The sequence below is a fragment of the Clavelina lepadiformis genome, chromosome 8, assembly GCF_947623445.1.
Source record: "Clavelina lepadiformis chromosome 8, kaClaLepa1.1, whole genome shotgun sequence".
Taxonomy (NCBI): Eukaryota; Metazoa; Chordata; class Ascidiacea; order Aplousobranchia; family Clavelinidae; genus Clavelina; species Clavelina lepadiformis.
The window spans coordinates 265,235-282,276 of NC_135247.1; the positions used below are offsets into that span (position 1 = coordinate 265,235).

General features: G+C 42.0%; 1 protein-coding gene and 1 long non-coding RNA gene across 4 annotated transcripts; one reads left to right on the forward strand and one right to left on the reverse strand.

Annotated features, from left to right (window-relative positions):
• Window positions 1-533: 533 nt before the first annotated feature.
• LOC143469214 (uncharacterized) lies at window positions 534-11,125 on the forward strand. 2 transcript variants are annotated; one of them, XR_013119083.1, is made up of 5 exons: window positions 534-908; window positions 5,679-7,689; window positions 8,018-8,171; window positions 8,893-10,877; window positions 11,003-11,125. It is a non-coding gene; the product is annotated as an uncharacterized LOC143469214 (long non-coding RNA). The 2 variants fall into 2 exon arrangements; XR_013119084.1 differs by lacking the exons at window positions 5,679-7,689; window positions 11,003-11,125 and having other exon boundaries at window positions 553-908; window positions 8,893-9,033.
• On the reverse strand, window positions 7,555-15,910 carry LOC143469213 (uncharacterized). Of its 2 annotated transcripts, XM_076966828.1 has the most exons (26): window positions 15,782-15,910; window positions 14,632-14,872; window positions 14,426-14,574; window positions 14,178-14,353; window positions 14,024-14,122; window positions 13,869-13,949; window positions 13,718-13,812; window positions 13,571-13,660; window positions 13,336-13,507; window positions 13,139-13,274; window positions 12,850-13,076; window positions 12,546-12,755; window positions 11,817-11,886; window positions 11,429-11,610; window positions 11,252-11,369; window positions 11,042-11,192; window positions 10,746-10,911; window positions 10,603-10,678; window positions 10,353-10,532; window positions 9,556-9,951; window positions 9,317-9,483; window positions 9,009-9,167; window positions 8,849-8,952; window positions 8,667-8,781; window positions 8,048-8,160; window positions 7,555-7,965 (listed from the first exon to the last, which is right to left on the reverse strand). In XM_076966828.1, exons 1-26 carry the CDS (start codon window positions 15,858-15,860, stop codon window positions 7,743-7,745), a joined length of 3,975 nt encoding a protein of 1,324 aa, XP_076822943.1. In that variant the 5' UTR covers window positions 15,861-15,910; the 3' UTR covers window positions 7,555-7,742. The 2 variants fall into 2 exon arrangements, with proteins under 2 accessions (XP_076822943.1, XP_076822941.1); XM_076966826.1 differs by having other exon boundaries at window positions 9,317-9,951.
• Window positions 15,911-17,042: the final 1,132 nt, after the last annotated feature.

Genomic DNA, 17,042 nt, shown 5'->3' on the forward strand with positions numbered 1-17,042 from the left:
GGCGCACAATTTTTGTCATTTGCCATTAAATTTGTCTGCTTAGACTTAAAATTGTGCCAAAAAGTTATAGAACCCGCTGTAAGTTATCAATAGAGCGGATCAATCATATGGAAAGAAATTATCAAAATTTGTTCAAATTCTTCATTTGCAAGTTCACACCCAAAATACTTTCCAGCAATATTTCTTGCCTTCCTCTCCCTTTTTACAATTTTTCCACTATTTCGAGGTCGAAACTAAATCACAAGTTACAACCAACATTTACGACAAAGCGAATCTTTCTCGATTGTTTCTGCGCGTTAAACTACTTCCAGAATTCTTGTAGATTGTGTCTTTGTTGAAATTTCTTTTTTTCTCAACTGACCAATAACATTCAAGTATTCGTTCCGCGAATCACAAGCTTTAAAATCCTCAACTCTCCTTTGCGAGTTATCCGCGGAATATAGAACTCCGTCAAACCAAATCCGATTATGACAAAACAAGAGAAGTTTGCCCACTCAAGCGTGCTCGCCATTGATCAACTGTGCCGCGCCACTCTCCTAATTCTTTGTTTCTTTATACTCCTGGCTGCCACGGTAATGTCGTTCCACCAAGCACATTATGACGTCAAAAGGACAAGTGGTTGGTCCCGATTTAGAACTTTGTTTCTAAAAATATTTCTTCCATCTCATTTCGACAGAGGTTCAGTCCAATGCTGTCCTTGCTCGGCTTCAGTTCAAAGTTTTCTTGAAAGTTTAAGAGGAAGAATAATCAACTCGCCTTCACACAGCAGCAGGCTTGTTAGCTGAACCTTAAGCTCTACGCAAGATTTACGTCATAAACAGGTCTATGTCGTAACCATGGAAATAAATTTCCTAAGGAATAAAACTTTTTGGATATCTTCAACTGAATACGGTGCCCGGCTTCTTGCAGTAAGTTATTTTGTGTTCATTTGATCACAGTCAATGTATTGTTAAGTCACAATGCGTGCAACTTAGTAGGGCTCAAATGACCAATCACCATCCGCATAGGATAATTGCGTTTTTTGTTGCGCAGCTGTTAATTTTGCGACAAACCAATGATTAGTGAATAAACGGTCAGCTGATACCTGGGGGGGAGGGGGGACAGTCTCATCAAAGAGATTCCCTGAGGTTGAGGGGCGTCATATCAATGATAAATGATGTCATAAAACTACAGGATTATGACGTTGGTGAAAACGTTTCCAAAACTGATTAGTTTTTGCAATAACTTGTCTCTGTGGTCATGAAAGATTTGGATTCCGTTCAAACGCTTCTTCTTCTTTATTATGACGTCACAAACCTCAAAATGCTCTTGTGTGCCTCGGGAGTTGTTCAGATTGCTAATTTTAGCCAGAAATTGTCGGAATTTGGAAAAATTTTGAAAGATTAATTGAAAGGTGTCACGTGACTATGATTACAGAAATGAAAGAGTCCAATCAAAAGTGAGGAATAATTTTCGAATTGCGTCACCTAAATTTCATGATTCTTTGGTAAACCGCTGCTTAGAGCAAATCAGCGAAGAACGAATAGCTTTTCTTTAGCGGGACACGCTTCATCGATCTGTAGCGAAGCGTAGTATAATCCTCTATGACGTCATATTGACGCCGCTGTGGGAGATTTTGTGACTTATTTACGCAAACAACAATTGCTGCAACGTGATTGGTTGGCTCGGCATTACGTCATCTATTTTTGGGGCAAAATTTGTAATGTTTGTGAGTCTGTCCGCTCCATAAGCAACCTCTGTCAGGATCGAGTATTTAAAGTATGACGTCATAACCCTTCCATTTAAAGTTAAGTTAAACCTTTATTAGCGAAGAGGTATGTTGTCGATTGTTGCTGCAGAAATCGCGAGAGATTTTCTCTGTTTCTTCGTAAAATATAAAAAATCGTTTTTGATGAATTTGTCAAAATAGAAATTTAAAGTTGGCGAATTCGAGAAGTTTTTGAAGCTTTTCCATGAAAACACGAAATGAAATGGACGATGAAGACGATTTTTGTCTTCGCCGATCTGTTGCAAAACCTGAAACTAGAACCGCGCCGTCTGCGCATTCAAGCTTATCCAGTTTTCTTCGAACAGGTTCGTTTCGTCGCGATTCTGTTTGTAATTTCGGCCTCTGTGATGCAACAATCGGTCGATTCATTGCTCTCACTATATCGTGGTTTGGCTGCTCGTCTGTGATTTCGCGCTCGACAGATTTGATAAAAAAGAGAAACAAAAAGATAAAGCGGTGTTTGAGAAAGCGGGAATGTGAGAAGCTAGCAGCGATGACGTAAAACGTTTAGGAATTGACGTCAAGAGCGATCTATTTTTGTCGCGTTGAGGCTCGCTCCAAGACAATGAGTTTCTTGTCTGTTTACCTTGGCCCACTCTCGAATGAAAGTACACGTGGTTTATTTTATGACGTAACAATCTATATCGCGGCAATGCTGAAATTTCAAAAAGTGAATTGTAGTGAAAAAGTGAAAAACAAAATTAAATTACAATTAAAATGCAAAAAAATGCTTTGATTTGATATTTTAACATGAAATGATGTGGCGGTTTGCGATTGGTTAAACTTTGCAGCATTGTCTCCGTGAGAGGGTAGTTTTAAAACGGATATGACGTAATAATTCCTATAATAATCACAAATTTTATCTCCCTTCATGCTTTAAACGGTGCTCTAGCTGCCAGTTTCGTCGAAAAAATTCTTGAAAGTTTCGGAGAAAAAACTTGAAGTTTTATCACAGTTTTTTCATTTCCGGGAAAAATTTTTTGTCAACTTTTTAACTTTTGGTGATGAGCTGAAGATTATGAAGGAACTTTCTGGCGCCTCCTCCACGGCATTGAGGATGATTTTTATTGATTGTTTATCGTCGTCTATCGCTTCCTCCCTCATTTTGGAACGTGCCAAGCTTCCTCCCTTCCCACGACTCAACACGCGCGATTTTAACCATAAGACGCCACTAGATTATGATGTCACAAAGCGAGTATTTAAGATAAAAATTAAGGTTTTGCGAAGAGGTCAATAATGTATAGGCGGTCACGTGACAGATATTTAGAATATCTTGTTGTCTGCTTAATGAAGTCAAACTTTATTGGACAATTGTTACGTCATTGGAAGCAATTGTGCTGAAGAAATCGTTCCTAAATTGAGTGATGTTGCCCGCTTGTCGTAGCTTGTAAACTACTGAAGAAACTGCGAGAAGCAAACACGCTTGTTGCGCAACAGAAAATAAGAATTCCATCATTCAAGTCCTTCCTGAGTCTAAATTTAAGCGACGCATTTGACGCAAACAGCTTGTCACATAACGTTCCCACGCCGTTTGGTCTGGCGTATTTTTACGCAAGGGCTGATTGGGATCGCATAACTAGTTGACAGTAATTAATATCGTTGCTACTGCTTCCCTTATTAATTCATTTCCACATTTCTCTGTAAATAGAAGGCAATCCGTTTACACCAACAGCTCTTTTGGCTCCAACAGTCGTAAACAATTTCCACTTTGCAGCTTTCAAACCTCATCACAACAAACTTAACTCGCGCGCTTTAGAAATCTTTGCCAACTTACTTTCGTTGTCTGCCCTGACCTCTGACCCTGACCATCTAATTCATTTCGACTTGTTGACTTGAACTTGTTGATTTAAAAGTTCGCTTTGTTGTCATGGAAACACGAGCTCCTGCTATCGGCGATGTATTGGTTCCGGTCTTTTAAACGTTGCTTGTGACAACATAATTCTCTCCTATTGGCCAAGGTTCATAACTTTGAGATGTCTATGTTTCACATAAAAATCGAAGCGACAACACCCCCAACCCCACCCCGAGTATTTGATCCTCCGTTCATCTTCTAAGATATGCAGAGAGTTCCCTGAACATAATCTGGGACTATTTTGATTCGGCTCAAATAAACACATTGGTCGCTCAGCGGTTTACGTCATGACGTAACGACGCAATTGCGTCTCCACGCAAGCTTTCCGACACTCCCATGGGGATATATAAAAGTACGTACGCACGCAACGTCAAAACGTGCGTCAAACTCGCTCTGAGAATAGCGCTTATATTCTATTCTATATTTATTCTATTGAAATGGAAGACGTCTGCTATTTAGAGCGCAAAGGAGTTAATTTTACGCCTTTTAGCGTCGCCGATGCGCGACCTCGGCCGGGCGAGAAACGTGAAGGGCGTTGACCTTTGGAGAAAGGGAATTTCATGAAAATCTCAGCAGCTGAAGGCGCCACGCCTTGAAATGGTTTCAATCTTTTCAATCTCGTGAAATAATTCGCCAAGAAATTCTCTCAGTTTTGTCACTTCTCTGTCTTTCTGCTCCGTGCACCTTCCCACCGTTGGGCTGGTAATAAAAAGTTATGTCATATAAACGTTTGTTTTGTAATAAGAAAAAGTTCCACTTCGAAAGTGGAATAGTTTAACGTCATAATTGCAGCATTCTTCCATAATGTTTCTCAAACTCTGGCATTTCTTCCAAATACGTGACGCAAAATACGTCGTTGCCGACTCACGCATTTTTACGCTAAATCTTTCTAAATATAACACCCTTTGTGACGTCACGTTACGCAAAAGAACATGAAAAACATTTCCGTGCCAATCTGCTACGAACGAGATATGCGCCTTCCGCTGTTGGTTGAATCAAACACCATTGCTTTATAATGTTTAGTAATCGCTTTATTTTGTCATAAACAGCGCTCTTAACTTCCGGTTTGTCCTAAGACCAACAATTTTTTCGCGTGACGTGATCACGGCGAATTCCTGCTTCTTCTCGATTTTCTTCCTCTAAAAACGTTTAGAAGCTGTCCCTGTGTGTGCCATCGCTTCATACAACATGACCTCAAACCTGTCTTTGACCGACCCATGCAGATTATTACGTCATAAAAGCAAGAGAAGTCTTAATAAAAAGTAAACTTAACAAATGGTTTTGCTTTTCATTTGACTTCACGAAAAAGATGGCGTGGCCGTAGTAGTTGTGCAACCGTGGCACTTCAAGTTGAGCTGTTGGTTTCGTTCAAACGCTTTTTCGTTTTCATGATTTTGCATTGGCGTTTTGTGACCTCATAATGGTATTATTACATCATCGTACATCCTTCCATATTTAGTTTATTGCATGTCTAACGACAATTAATTAAATCGCCACTAACACATTTCTGACATTCTTTGGCAGCGATCCAGCCAAAAATAGCGATGAACGCGGTGGCACTTTCTCAAAACTCATTCTTTTGCTTCGACAAATATTGCGCGCGAGCTGCACGCACTTCTGCAAACAGTGCGCGGTTATTGAAGAACGAACAATTGGCGTGCGATGAGCTATTGTTTGAGGAGGACATTGCCAAAATTCTAGAGGCCCGCCTGGCATGTTTCAAATTCCTGGTGACGCAATAAACGCTTACATCAGTGACAATGGTTACAATTGCTAAAACACTGGACTGCTTGTTGTGAGATTCTCCCAAGCCTTCTATGACATCACTATTGCATTTTATTCGTTTAAGTTTTCAAGTTTCTATGGCAACAAAGCAGCTGGGCAGAGCCATATTGAACTGGTCTGAGCTTGACCAAGAATTGTTACTTTTATTTCCGGGTTGTTGTGAAAATCATCTCTTAAAAAAATCACAACTTGCTGATAAAAGTTTATTTTTGCCACATTATGACCTCATAAGGACAGTTTCTTGTAAAAATGACGTCATGTTTTCTGTTGCAGCATTCCGCAATCTATGCTCCACCACGTCATCTAGCGGACCGGTATTATTATTGGAAGAAGTTATATTTAGTTGATAAGATGACGTTATTGGTGGGACGTCGTGCGGCAGAAAAATGAACAAGCGCGGAAAATGGTGATGTACCATGAAGCTGGCAGAGACAGCATTGAATAAATGATGCGCGGTGTCTCCGCCGAATCCTCCCAAATCCGCTTCATCGAGCTCTTCTGCTTCGAATGATGTCACAATAGAAGAGCTTATTACACAATAACCGTCCAGTATATCGGTTGTATATGTCGTCATCGATACCTTGGCGTGGAGCCAGGTCGCAAATTACGATTTCAACGGCTGCTGGGACATATTGTTACCCGCGCCACACTCTGTGACTCGAAATCGATTTCAGGACAAACAAAGTTTGCGGTTGGAGCAATCAGATTTTGGAACAAGTCGTCATATACAGGGAGAAGCCAGCTTCGAGTTTCTTCTGTTTGATCTGGAGGATTACCACTCCCTTCCTCTTCCGAGCAAGAGAGGAGCAACCCTTTGTCTCTTTATTATCTTCTCCTAGCTCATCCGTGGTTGGCTGTACACATCATGCACGTGATGAATGCGTCATCACTAGTAGCTGGGGGGCATACGGGCTGGTTATTTATAGAAATTTTGTCTAAACTCACAACTGGGCTCGTTGTAAGCAAGTTTAATTCCGAACAAATGTTTTCGTGGACGAGTTCGAGCCGAAGCTTAAATTCCCCGCAAAGAAAATATTTTATTGAATAAGTTTTTTCTAAAAGACGCAAAAATATTTTCCCTAAAAGACCTTCCAAATCATTTCTTTCACTGCATGTTGATTGTGACGTCATGTAACAGGTAAAGATGAAAAGATCACTGAATCGTCACCTGACGCGTTTTGAAAAAGTTTTGCCCAGACACGGATTCGCGGTTAACATCTATGCAATATTTCCGCATTTGTCACATCAACCTGGTCACATGATCACATACGCGGCTACATTTGTACCGGAAACATGATTGTTGTGTCACATCCGTCTAGCCATGCATTAGTCCATCTTGCCTGCATGACTTGCAATTTTGTCAAAATTTCTCGAAATTATTCGCCAATTTCCAGCAAATCCACAAAAATTGAGGAATATTTATCGCTTAGTTAATTGCACGTCTCAACTTTTTGTTATTACGTCAGCGTTGCATCGAAAACAAGCTGCATGGAGCTTTTTGTGCGGCTTTCCTCGTTAAAATGATTTCACGACGGTCCGCTTCAACTTAGTCCGTCTTAGGTTTCCGTTGCTGCATGGTCACGTGTCTATAACCCAACCAAGCGTGACCACTTTCACCGACGAAAAATGCGACAATTTTCAAAAAAACTTGTCGGGGAACGAGACAAGGTCACGGCGGGAATCAAATGCCAGGTTATATTTTTAGTATTCTCGGCGCGCTTAGAAGACCGCCATTTACGTAAACGGCGGCGGGATGAGTTGATTTGAGACTAAACAGCAACTTATTGCAGCCAAATCTGAAAGGTTAAAAATATTTTCTCGAGAGTTAGGCCAAGATAAAGAAAAGTTTTGTTTGCTAAATAACCCGGATGCACGACCCTCATTAGCCACGTGATCTCGATATTTTTGAAGAAAAACTCGGCCCCTGCACAACTATTGTTAAGTCATAAAGAAATGTGACGAATATATGTCACGTTATATTTTATCGTTTCTATAATGCTTTAATTCTCTGCTTGATGTGCGATGAATTGCTTCACGGTGTTTCGGTTTTAGTTGATTAATTGCGATTAATTATCGTTGCTTACATTTTTCACCACAGAACGTGTGCTTGACCAATTTAAAGGGGTCTGTTGGCTTCTGGTCTCTTTAATAAAATTGCGTTCTTGGGTTCTGACGGTGCCGCGGTTCACCGTGAATGTGGAAAACGACCGGCGTTGGAAAAGATGCAGAATCTTCCGCTACACAACGACATTTATGCGCTTGACAATCAACTTTTTAGAATTATGTAAGCTGATAATGCATTATGACGTAATTGTACGCATTGTTTGAGAAGGAAAGTTATCCTTCGACGGTCGTTGGCGAGCCTTCCGCGAGTTGCTCGGGAATGACGTCAGGGATGTCGTGGTGGTCGCATCCGTCCAAGGCGGTCGACCGGGTCCCAGTCATTTTCCTCCAAACCTCACGATCCGACGTTCTCCGCTGCCAGTTTAATTGGAGCGGATAACTTTCTCCGTTTGTTTGACTTTTCCGAGCCCGTCCGCCAAATATCCGTCCCCCGCCCCTGTCACGTTGGAAACGTTTCTTCCCAAACTCAATATATTGTGTATTAACAGACAATCCATCTCTATGACGTCACAAAGTACCTGCTTCCGCATGTGAAGACTTTGATGAGAAGCCGCTGGATGGTTGAGGAGTAGAGGAGAGGATTGAGGGCGCTGTTTATGGGGAGGAGTACAACCGCCGACACTACGTACGCCTGAGATTTTCGTAAGTTGTTATTTAGTTATAATGTCACTTATGACGTAATTTTACAAGTCATAAAAAGACTCAATTAGCGGCGCTGGTGTGTTTATGTCGTTCGAATAAAATTGTTTTTCGAAGATATTCAGGTTGGCGGATGGGGTTTTCCCGATTATTGTCTCTAACTCGAACATTCCAATTCGACTATTACGTCAATTTCGCACGGTTTTAATGATTTCTACGTAAATCGCGCGGCTTCGAGCGTGCTTTGTTATAAATATAAGCGAAAACCTCACGTTGCACTTGAACTTAATCATCGCATTCAATGTCGTCGCAAACTGCTCAAACCGCGCCAAAAATAACTGTCGCGGTATCACGTGACACTTAACGCCAGAGATGATCTTTCAGCCAAAAACACAACTAACGCACGATTTTACGTAATAAAAGGTCATTGTGAGTTAAAAGTTGGTGGTTGTGTTGTCATAAAGCGGCCAGCGCTATTGATATTGTCGATCTGCTTACGTTTTCGGGAATTTTGAAACCTGCAAAGTTCATAAATGACATCACAGATATCGGCAACCAGCATGCAACGTCAGTGATGACGATGTAACTGATTTTGCGAAACATCGATGTCTGACTGCAAACAAAAACTTTAATTTTTATTTCCTTCGGAGTTGATTGGAACCTGAAGGATGACAAGTTACCGGTTTTTTCTTTTCTTCGAAATTGACTTTTTTGTTTTGACCAGAATGAAGATGTAAGCGCCCAGCATATAGACGATGGCCAAGCAGTTGAATACGACGATCACCTACGCACAATCCGGTCAAACATTTCCAATTTCAACGTTTCGCTACACCCACTCACCATCGAATGTTCCCAAGCTACGTCATCAGTGGTGACGTATATCTTTGGCATGCAAACGCTGACATTGCTATAATAACCAAATTCTCCTTTTACGGTGTTAGGGCCGAATACCGTCGTCATAATTTCTTTTATTGAGTCCCACGAGTTTGCTGGAATATTCTGAAAAAATACAAAAGATTAAAACTGAGTTGATCAGTTGAAAGATTGCAGATTGCCTTAAACTTGTATTCTGTCTTTTCACTTCTATCTTCATGTCGGCTCCAACCAAGGTTAAAATCGCTTTTAGGTTAAATATTATGTCGGTGTACCTTCGGGAGTGATGTATTCTTTGCGTCATTTCCGTAGAAAAGTGGCAATTTCCTGATGAATTTTATCATGGTCTTCCTATCGATGACGTCATTGGTGAAGAATGAGTTATGCTTAATCCACGCGTGTGATTTGTAATGATACGAAAACGTGGTTACTGGTAACAACGCTATGAAATAAAAGAATTCCGAGACAATTTTTTCTAAGTTATTAACACAATATGACGTCACTATTATTTCACCTAAGATAAATGACGTAATCCAAGCCAGTGCAGCAAAACAAAAGGCTGGAATGCAGCTCAAGTTCTTGCACCTAAAAGGGTTTGTGACGCCATAGACCCTGTATGACGTCATAATGAGCAATATGAGGACGGAAGTGACGCTGGAGAGGACGGTGAGGATCCCGAGGAAGGAGCATGTGCCGGAAGTCCTCCAGTGTTTATCATACTGGCAGTAACTCCCGGATCTCGACAATGATTCAGCTCCGAGCAGGAGGAGATACGCTCCCATGAGAAGATCCGCCATCGCCAAGTTGACCACCAGAATGTGGTGGACTTTCGCGATGGGCCGCTTCTTCTTGAATCGATGCCGGCCTGCGATCATGATGTAGAAAGTCTCGAGAAGAACAGCGACGTTTCCTAAACAGTGACATCACTGTTAAATGCGTAATGACGTCACTATAGACTTCGTATGACGTTCAAGGATAAAATTTGAAACAAAGCAAACATTAGCAAAAGAAAATCGACCTTGATTGGACGCGATTGTACGAATTATTACGCAATCATTGCAAAGATTCTGAACTTCTCCCATTTATTGTTACGTGTCTGACGTCACACGGCAATACTTTTACGCTTTCCGGTATGATTCAGGTCGGTCCCAGTTTGTGGAAAATATTTGGTTCCTGTTAAACTATGGAAGACATCTGGCTCTAACCCATGGTTGTCCACCAGGAATATCTGATACAGCGCCCCAGATGCACAATTTCTGAATGTTTAGCGCCAGAGCACCCATTGTACGTCACAAATACAATTCATCCTACCCGCGATTGAGAAGGCTCCCATGATCCAGATGAGGCATCTCAGGACGGGATCTCGGATCATGAGCTCCCTGGAGGAAAAAACACTCCCGTTGAAGCTGTCCTCCGGGCACTCGTCGCTGCCATCCAAGCAATCCACCTTCCCGTCCATCACCGCTCTCATGGGGACGAAAAAAGGTTCGCCTGAAGAATTATGACGTCACGTGTATTGATCGTTTATGACGTTATAGATGACGTAACAATTTAAAGTCACCTCCGTCGCAGTAGTAGTGGCTGGGGCATCCCTCCTCGTCACCTCTGTCCGAGCAATCCACCTTCCCATCGCAACGCTACGTCATAAACATATTTTGTTACGTAATAACTCGATCATTATGGCATGACATTGGCACAAAATACCTGAGAATGGTGAATGTGGATGGCTCCGCTTGCGGTCGTGGAGTTGCAGTAAATTCTTCCCGGGCAATCCGCCTCGTCCTCCCCTCCAAGACAGTCACGTGATAGGCCGTCGCACACTTGCCTTCCTTTCAGGTAAATCCCCCCTTCTTTGCAGCCGTAGAAACTCCTACGACGACCAATAACAACTAAGAAACTTTTGAAACGAATTAATAAAATTCATGATGACGTAATAATAGAAGAATGTTTTGAAATTTAAGGCGCTAGATCGGGCTGGGTCTGGAAGGTCAAGCTCTCACCCAAGACCAGGGAACTGCGTGAGTCTGTGGCAATATCCCGGCAACGTTCCAGGACCTGACGCACATTCTTGACCGCATTCATCCTCAAACTTCATACATTGTGGCTTGCCGTCGCACGGTGTCGCTGCATGTCTCTTTCGCGATAGTTCAGCTATTTTCAATGATGACGTCATTTTCTGTTGTTAACACCTTTAAACTCAAATGACCCACCTGAAGTGCAGTTGTATTCAGAAATGCACTCCCTGCCCTCTCCCACCGCGCATGTGACGTCATGCTTACAGAACTGTTCGTCACTGCCGTCGCTGCAATCCACAACCCCATCGCAGACCTGTCATAAGCATGGTATGACGTAACCATCTCTATGTCACGTCACAATACAAACTTCACCTGTTTCCGCTCGATGCATTGTTGATCACATTTTATTTGGCCAATCAGGCAGGAGTCGCACTGAGCTTTGGTTCCATCTAGCGGATGGTAGCAGAGATTGTCGCAGATTGGAGGGGAGACTTCACAAAGACACTCGTCGGAGAGGAAGGCGCAGTTGAATACGCCGTCGCATTGAAACTCACCTTTTATATAATTACGTCATACACTAAATCACAGGAAACAATCGTCACAACAGTGGTTCGAAAATGAGATCACAATTATTTTGACGCGTTTTATATTTCAAAACGAGCCGCTTAGCATCGATTTGTTGGAGAGAAAATTGCGAAATTAGGTGACGACTCGAATGATGTCGTCTCTAGATTTGCAGGAATTCGCCCGAAGCTCCAACCTGGTATGACGTGTCTCTCTCCCACGCACTGGAAAAAATTCGGTCGTTTTTGGGAGAAATTTGGTCCAACCTGGAAGGAAATTCGCTGTTAAAACTGTTTCCCGCGTTGCAAATATGACGTGAAATGACGTCAATAAAAGGAAAGTCAGCCGACATTTTATCAAACAAAATAAGCATAAAAACCCATTGCTATGACGTAAAATACTTTAGATAAACTATTTCTCGTAAAAGTGTTCCAAATTTGCCTAATTGTGACGTTATAACTTCAGTTGTTGGGTCATTGTGAGCAACAAGAGTTTTCTCAATTCGTTTAAAAACTTTAAAATTCTGAGAAAATTTTGTTCATTTATTTTCACAAACTTGGAAAATAGAAACATAAAAATATCAAAATCGCGTCTCGTTTTTCATCGCTCAGCAGATCCAATGATTCATGAATCTACAAAATGAAAATCGCTGCCTGCGTCGCGACCTCGCGGTTTATCATGAGAAGAATCTGTCAACCAGATCGCCCCGAGTGAAATTCTTTCTGCTTTATCTTATCAACATTCGAGCCTATGATGATGTGCTTGGGTCCTCAAGATCGTATGAAATTCCAGGTCGGAATCGAGTTTCGCCAAATTATCCGCTCCCCCTCAACCCATAATTACGTATGCTCACGTCACAGAACGATTATTATCATTGAAATAGTTTTACATTTTGCAGATTTACATTTTCTCAAATTGTCTTCACCTCGTCATAATGGCTCCCTGTCTCCATCTGGTGGTGGCCTGATATAAGATCCATTCCCCGGTCGCAGTCGCTGACGTTGTCTGTTGTCATGGAGATTGGCAGAAGACAAGTTCTTGTGATTGGATGGCGTGTCTTGACGCATTCAAACACATCACCTTCTAACAATTGCTCGTCACTTCCGTCCAAACAATCGTAGTCTCCGTCACAAAGCTATGTTACAGCTACGTTATGACATCACAATGACCAAGTTTTAATGAAAAATAATGGTGTTAGGCAACCATTGATAGAAATTGAAGCAAGTTACCCAGTTCCTGTCGATGCACTCCCCTGACCTGCAGGTGTAAGATGACGCGCAACCCGCTGTGCACTCGTCCGTGCGATTTGCGCAGTGGGTAAATACGTCACAAACCCATGGGTGAACGGCTTCAAGGGCGCATAACACGTCAGAAAAAGCAAACTTGCTTGCGCAGGGTATGACGTCACTACCACTCTGTGGAAAGTACGGAAGCTCATCTGTTCCATCTTGGCAATCTGAGCGAAACGTCATGAGCGTTTGAATAGCGTCATCGACGTATTCAGTGACGTCATATTACCATTTATTCCATCACAGAAGGCTTCCACGTTCAAGCATTTGCCGCCATCGCACCAGAAAGTCAGCTGGGCGCATTCGGGCTGACATTCGTCCTCGCGATCTACGCAGTGCTCTATGATGTCACAAAGCCACGTTGTCTGCCAAATTATTTATATTGTTACGTCATATTTCTTGACAGAATTCATTCCACGCTCGTACCTGCCGCAGTATGCATGTTTTGTTGACGTCATTTGCTGCGTTATTACATGGCACTGATGACGTTGTCGTGTTTAAATATGACATCACCACTTCGTCACTCCCGTCGGAGCAATCGATGTTTCCGTCACAGAAAGCGGAAGCGGAAATGCATTCGCCGTTTTCACAAATGAACCTTGACCAATAGGAAGCGTTTACGTCATACCTCTCTATCTGACGTCAGTTTTACAAAACGAACCTTTTTGAATTCTCGCAACTCGTCAAACATTCGTCCGAGTGATCACCACAGTCGTTTGTTCCGTCACAAACGGAGCTTTCGAAGATGCATCTGATGTCATAATAATCATTAACATTTTGCTTAAATATCGCTAGGGGGCGTGCTTACCTAGAGTTGGTGCAAGTGAAGGAATCATAACAATCGCATTCATCGCTGGTGTCGCCACAATCGTCTTTTGTGTCGCACCTCAGAGCTTCTTTTACCTGGAAACCTAAATAAATTATTCAAAATACTTTTTTCCATTTATTTAAATTCTCACCAAGTTGCCGTTCTTGCACCGGAAGTCGGAACAATTAATTTCGTCACTCTGATCGATGCAGTCGAAATTCCCATCACAAAGCTGTACAATTACGTCATCCTATTACTTGCGTATGTCATACAAGAAATTAAAGGACTGATATGACGTTATCACACCTGTGACAGTCTGTACAAACCCTTCCTGTCCGAACAAGCGACACAAGGATCAGGCTCGGCTACTTCGCACAACGATCGATTCCCGCAAATCTCGTAAACCTTTAAAATCAACCCCTTAGTGACGTAGTGCAAGCTCGCTTTAATTGTGACGTACCTGGTGGCAATAGAGGCTGCATTCTCCGCGACATCCGGCCACGCACTCATCGCTTAAGTCGTATTCTCCGTGGCCGAGGCAGTCGAAATTGCCATCACACAACTTCGATTCGTCGATTCTGTAACCTTCTTCGCCGCTAGAGGCGCAAGTGATGCAATTTTCTTCATCTTGGCCGCCTGAGAAAACCCGGATGCAACTGAAGATGGTTCACATTGTGACCTAATAATCTTACTGACATCATAACGTACTAGGGCAATCTTGAAATCCATCACATTTTAGCTTCGATAATATTGGACCACATCCGCCTGATGGCGTCCTCCAGCATTCTTCATCCACGTCATCGATGCATTGATTTTTTATTCCGTCACAAATCCAATTGTGATGTAATGCGCATGGTCTGCAACGAATCAGATGTCAATCAAGCTGAGCTGAGTCATGCGTTGGCTATTCTTACCTGGCGTGGCTCTTGTAAAGCCGCCATGAAGATGGCGTCACGCAGGGCACTATAATTCTCATGACCTTAACGTTAAACAGCTGCTGGATAAGGCTCTCATAATCCAGTTCATCCGTCCTGTCCGGACAGTCTATTGTACCGTCACAGAAGGAGGGACCGGGGATACACGTCCCGTCCCAGCATCGATATTCGCCCGCCTTGCAGCTGTATGACGTCATCGATGTGGTGTTTGTCACTTTATCTGCGAAATGGTAAAATGTTGTTTTGTTATTACGTCACAAACATGTTATCTCATTTGCTTTCTACGAACATAATTGGTTACGCAATACAAGGTTTCGTGAGAGATGAAGTTTGAACCTTTGTTTACAATTTGCGCCGCTTCTTACGTCACGATAACATGTCAGGATGACAAATGGCGACGACGATCAAAATAAGATTAATCTACATTAAATTTCAATCACTTGATCGTGGATTTTTCACCAGATTATTACGTCACTTTCAAAGTAGCAAAACATCAAAATTATAGGTCGTTTAAGAACGAGTTTAATGACAATGCAACTGCAGCTTCATCGTATTCATCCGCAATATCAACCGCGATTTCATGAAATTCACTGGATTTTGACGTCATAATGCCTTTTCATTAGACCAGAAAATACCAAAATTATTCGCAATAAAGTTGAGGCGGACTCCCCCGGACCATGAACGAGTGCAGCCTGGGGGGTCGAGCAAAGCAGTTAACCTATATCGCAATCCTATTATTACGTCATAAGGTGAGGTTTTCAAAATAAAGAATTGAAACCAAAATAAAATGAAGCATTTCGGCTAAAACAACAAAATAAACTCTTCAGATGGTTTCTAAGGTCTCGGGTTAAGTAAATGTAAAATGATGGCGGTTGCTTTTATTCGAATAAAGTTGTCCAGATTCTGCTCAATGTGACGAGGCAACGCGTCATAAATCGCTGCCTGGGAATCTAAACACGCAAATTACAGCTGAACCTGATCACGTGTGAGTGTCTTCTTACTAATCCCCTTATCAAAGCATGGCTGGCAATTCTCTGCACTGACTTGCGCTTGGCTGAGCTTTCAATCCACCACCTGGTCGGCGTTAAGCAAGTTATAAAGCCACTGCGCATGCGCGAACAACACCTACCGTGACTGAAAGTGACTCCCATCTGGAATGAAAGAGTCAGATGAAGAGTCATCCACAAACTCACAGTCATGTCCAGCATATCTCCTATACAACACACTTTAACAAAACTGCCGGTTTTAGCATCAAAGTTGTCCTGTTATAAAAAATTGATTCAACTTGGCTGGCATTTGTAGAAATACTTAAATTTCCCGCAAATAAACTTTCATCTTCCACACACTCGACTTCGAATAAATATAATTATGATGTCACAAAGTCATGTCTGCGTCGCTACAGCCAGGACGCGTCTAACTGCGCTCGATATCTGGCCAATGCCCTCCCCCCTTTCCAAATTTTTTCTTTTCGTGTTGTTATGGCAACATCGGCGTTGGTTTGATCTCGCGACAAATACAAATTGCTGAGTATGACGTAAGATTTAAATTATAAATGAAATTAATAATTAGAAAGAAATTAGTCGTCATAATGCAATTTGTCAATCGAACTTATCTAAATTTCTCACGTGACCGAGCGACTGCTTCAACGCAACATTTGTTGGTTTGGTGCCTTCAATATTATCTGGCCGTGAATTTATCAAAATCGATTCTTCAATAAAGTACAGGTCGCCCCATCTCCTATAGAACTCATTTTTCTTCAATTTCTCTGCATAATTAATCTTACATGCTTCATCTCTATGACTTAACAAAGGAAGCGACAACGCGCTTTTTCAAACTTGACGATTTCAATTTTCTTTCAGGTCAAACTTTTGGGTTGTTTGACGCAATTTATCTGTTTGCTTCACATCGTGTGGATAACTGGGAACATTTATGAACTTTTCTTTCTTTAAATTCTACAAAATTTCAGCAAGTCTATTGCGCTTTTGCTCTGCGCCATATTTTCACAACAAAACACGAGCCAAATGCAAATTTTATTTATTTAAAAAGTTTTATTTTTTCTTCAAACCATGGGAAAGCGGCCGGCTATTTTCACTACGACGCATGTTTGCTACAACAAAGTTTTCACAATTCTCGTTCTTTATGCCACGGAAGTCAGATCAACGACCTCGTCTCATTTCCCTTCATTGCTCGCACGACCACCTTTTATTTCTCCGCATTCTTTATCACTTTATCGCCTGCTTACGTCATCGAAGTACATTGCTGGATCGCGTTGAAGTTTGGGTCGAACTGGAGGCTCAAGAACAGAGCTTTCCGGCTTTGTACAAGATTTAAAGCTGTGGCTCTGTGCACTATGGGGCTAATATTGGGCTCGCGGAGAAGCTGACGTCATG

Coding starts and splice junctions, on each gene's coding strand:
- LOC143469213 (XM_076966826.1), bottom strand. CDS start 15,860: ATGCTGGACATGACTGTGAGTTTGTGGATGACTCTTCATCTGACTCTT. Junction 13,508..13,570: donor AGTTGCGAGAATTCAAAAAG/GTTCGTTTTGTA, acceptor CTATTGGTCAAG/GTTCATTTGTGAAAACGGCG. Junction 11,611..11,816: donor AGAGAGACACGTCATACCAG/GTTGGAGCTTCG, acceptor ATTATATAAAAG/GTGAGTTTCAATGCGACGGC.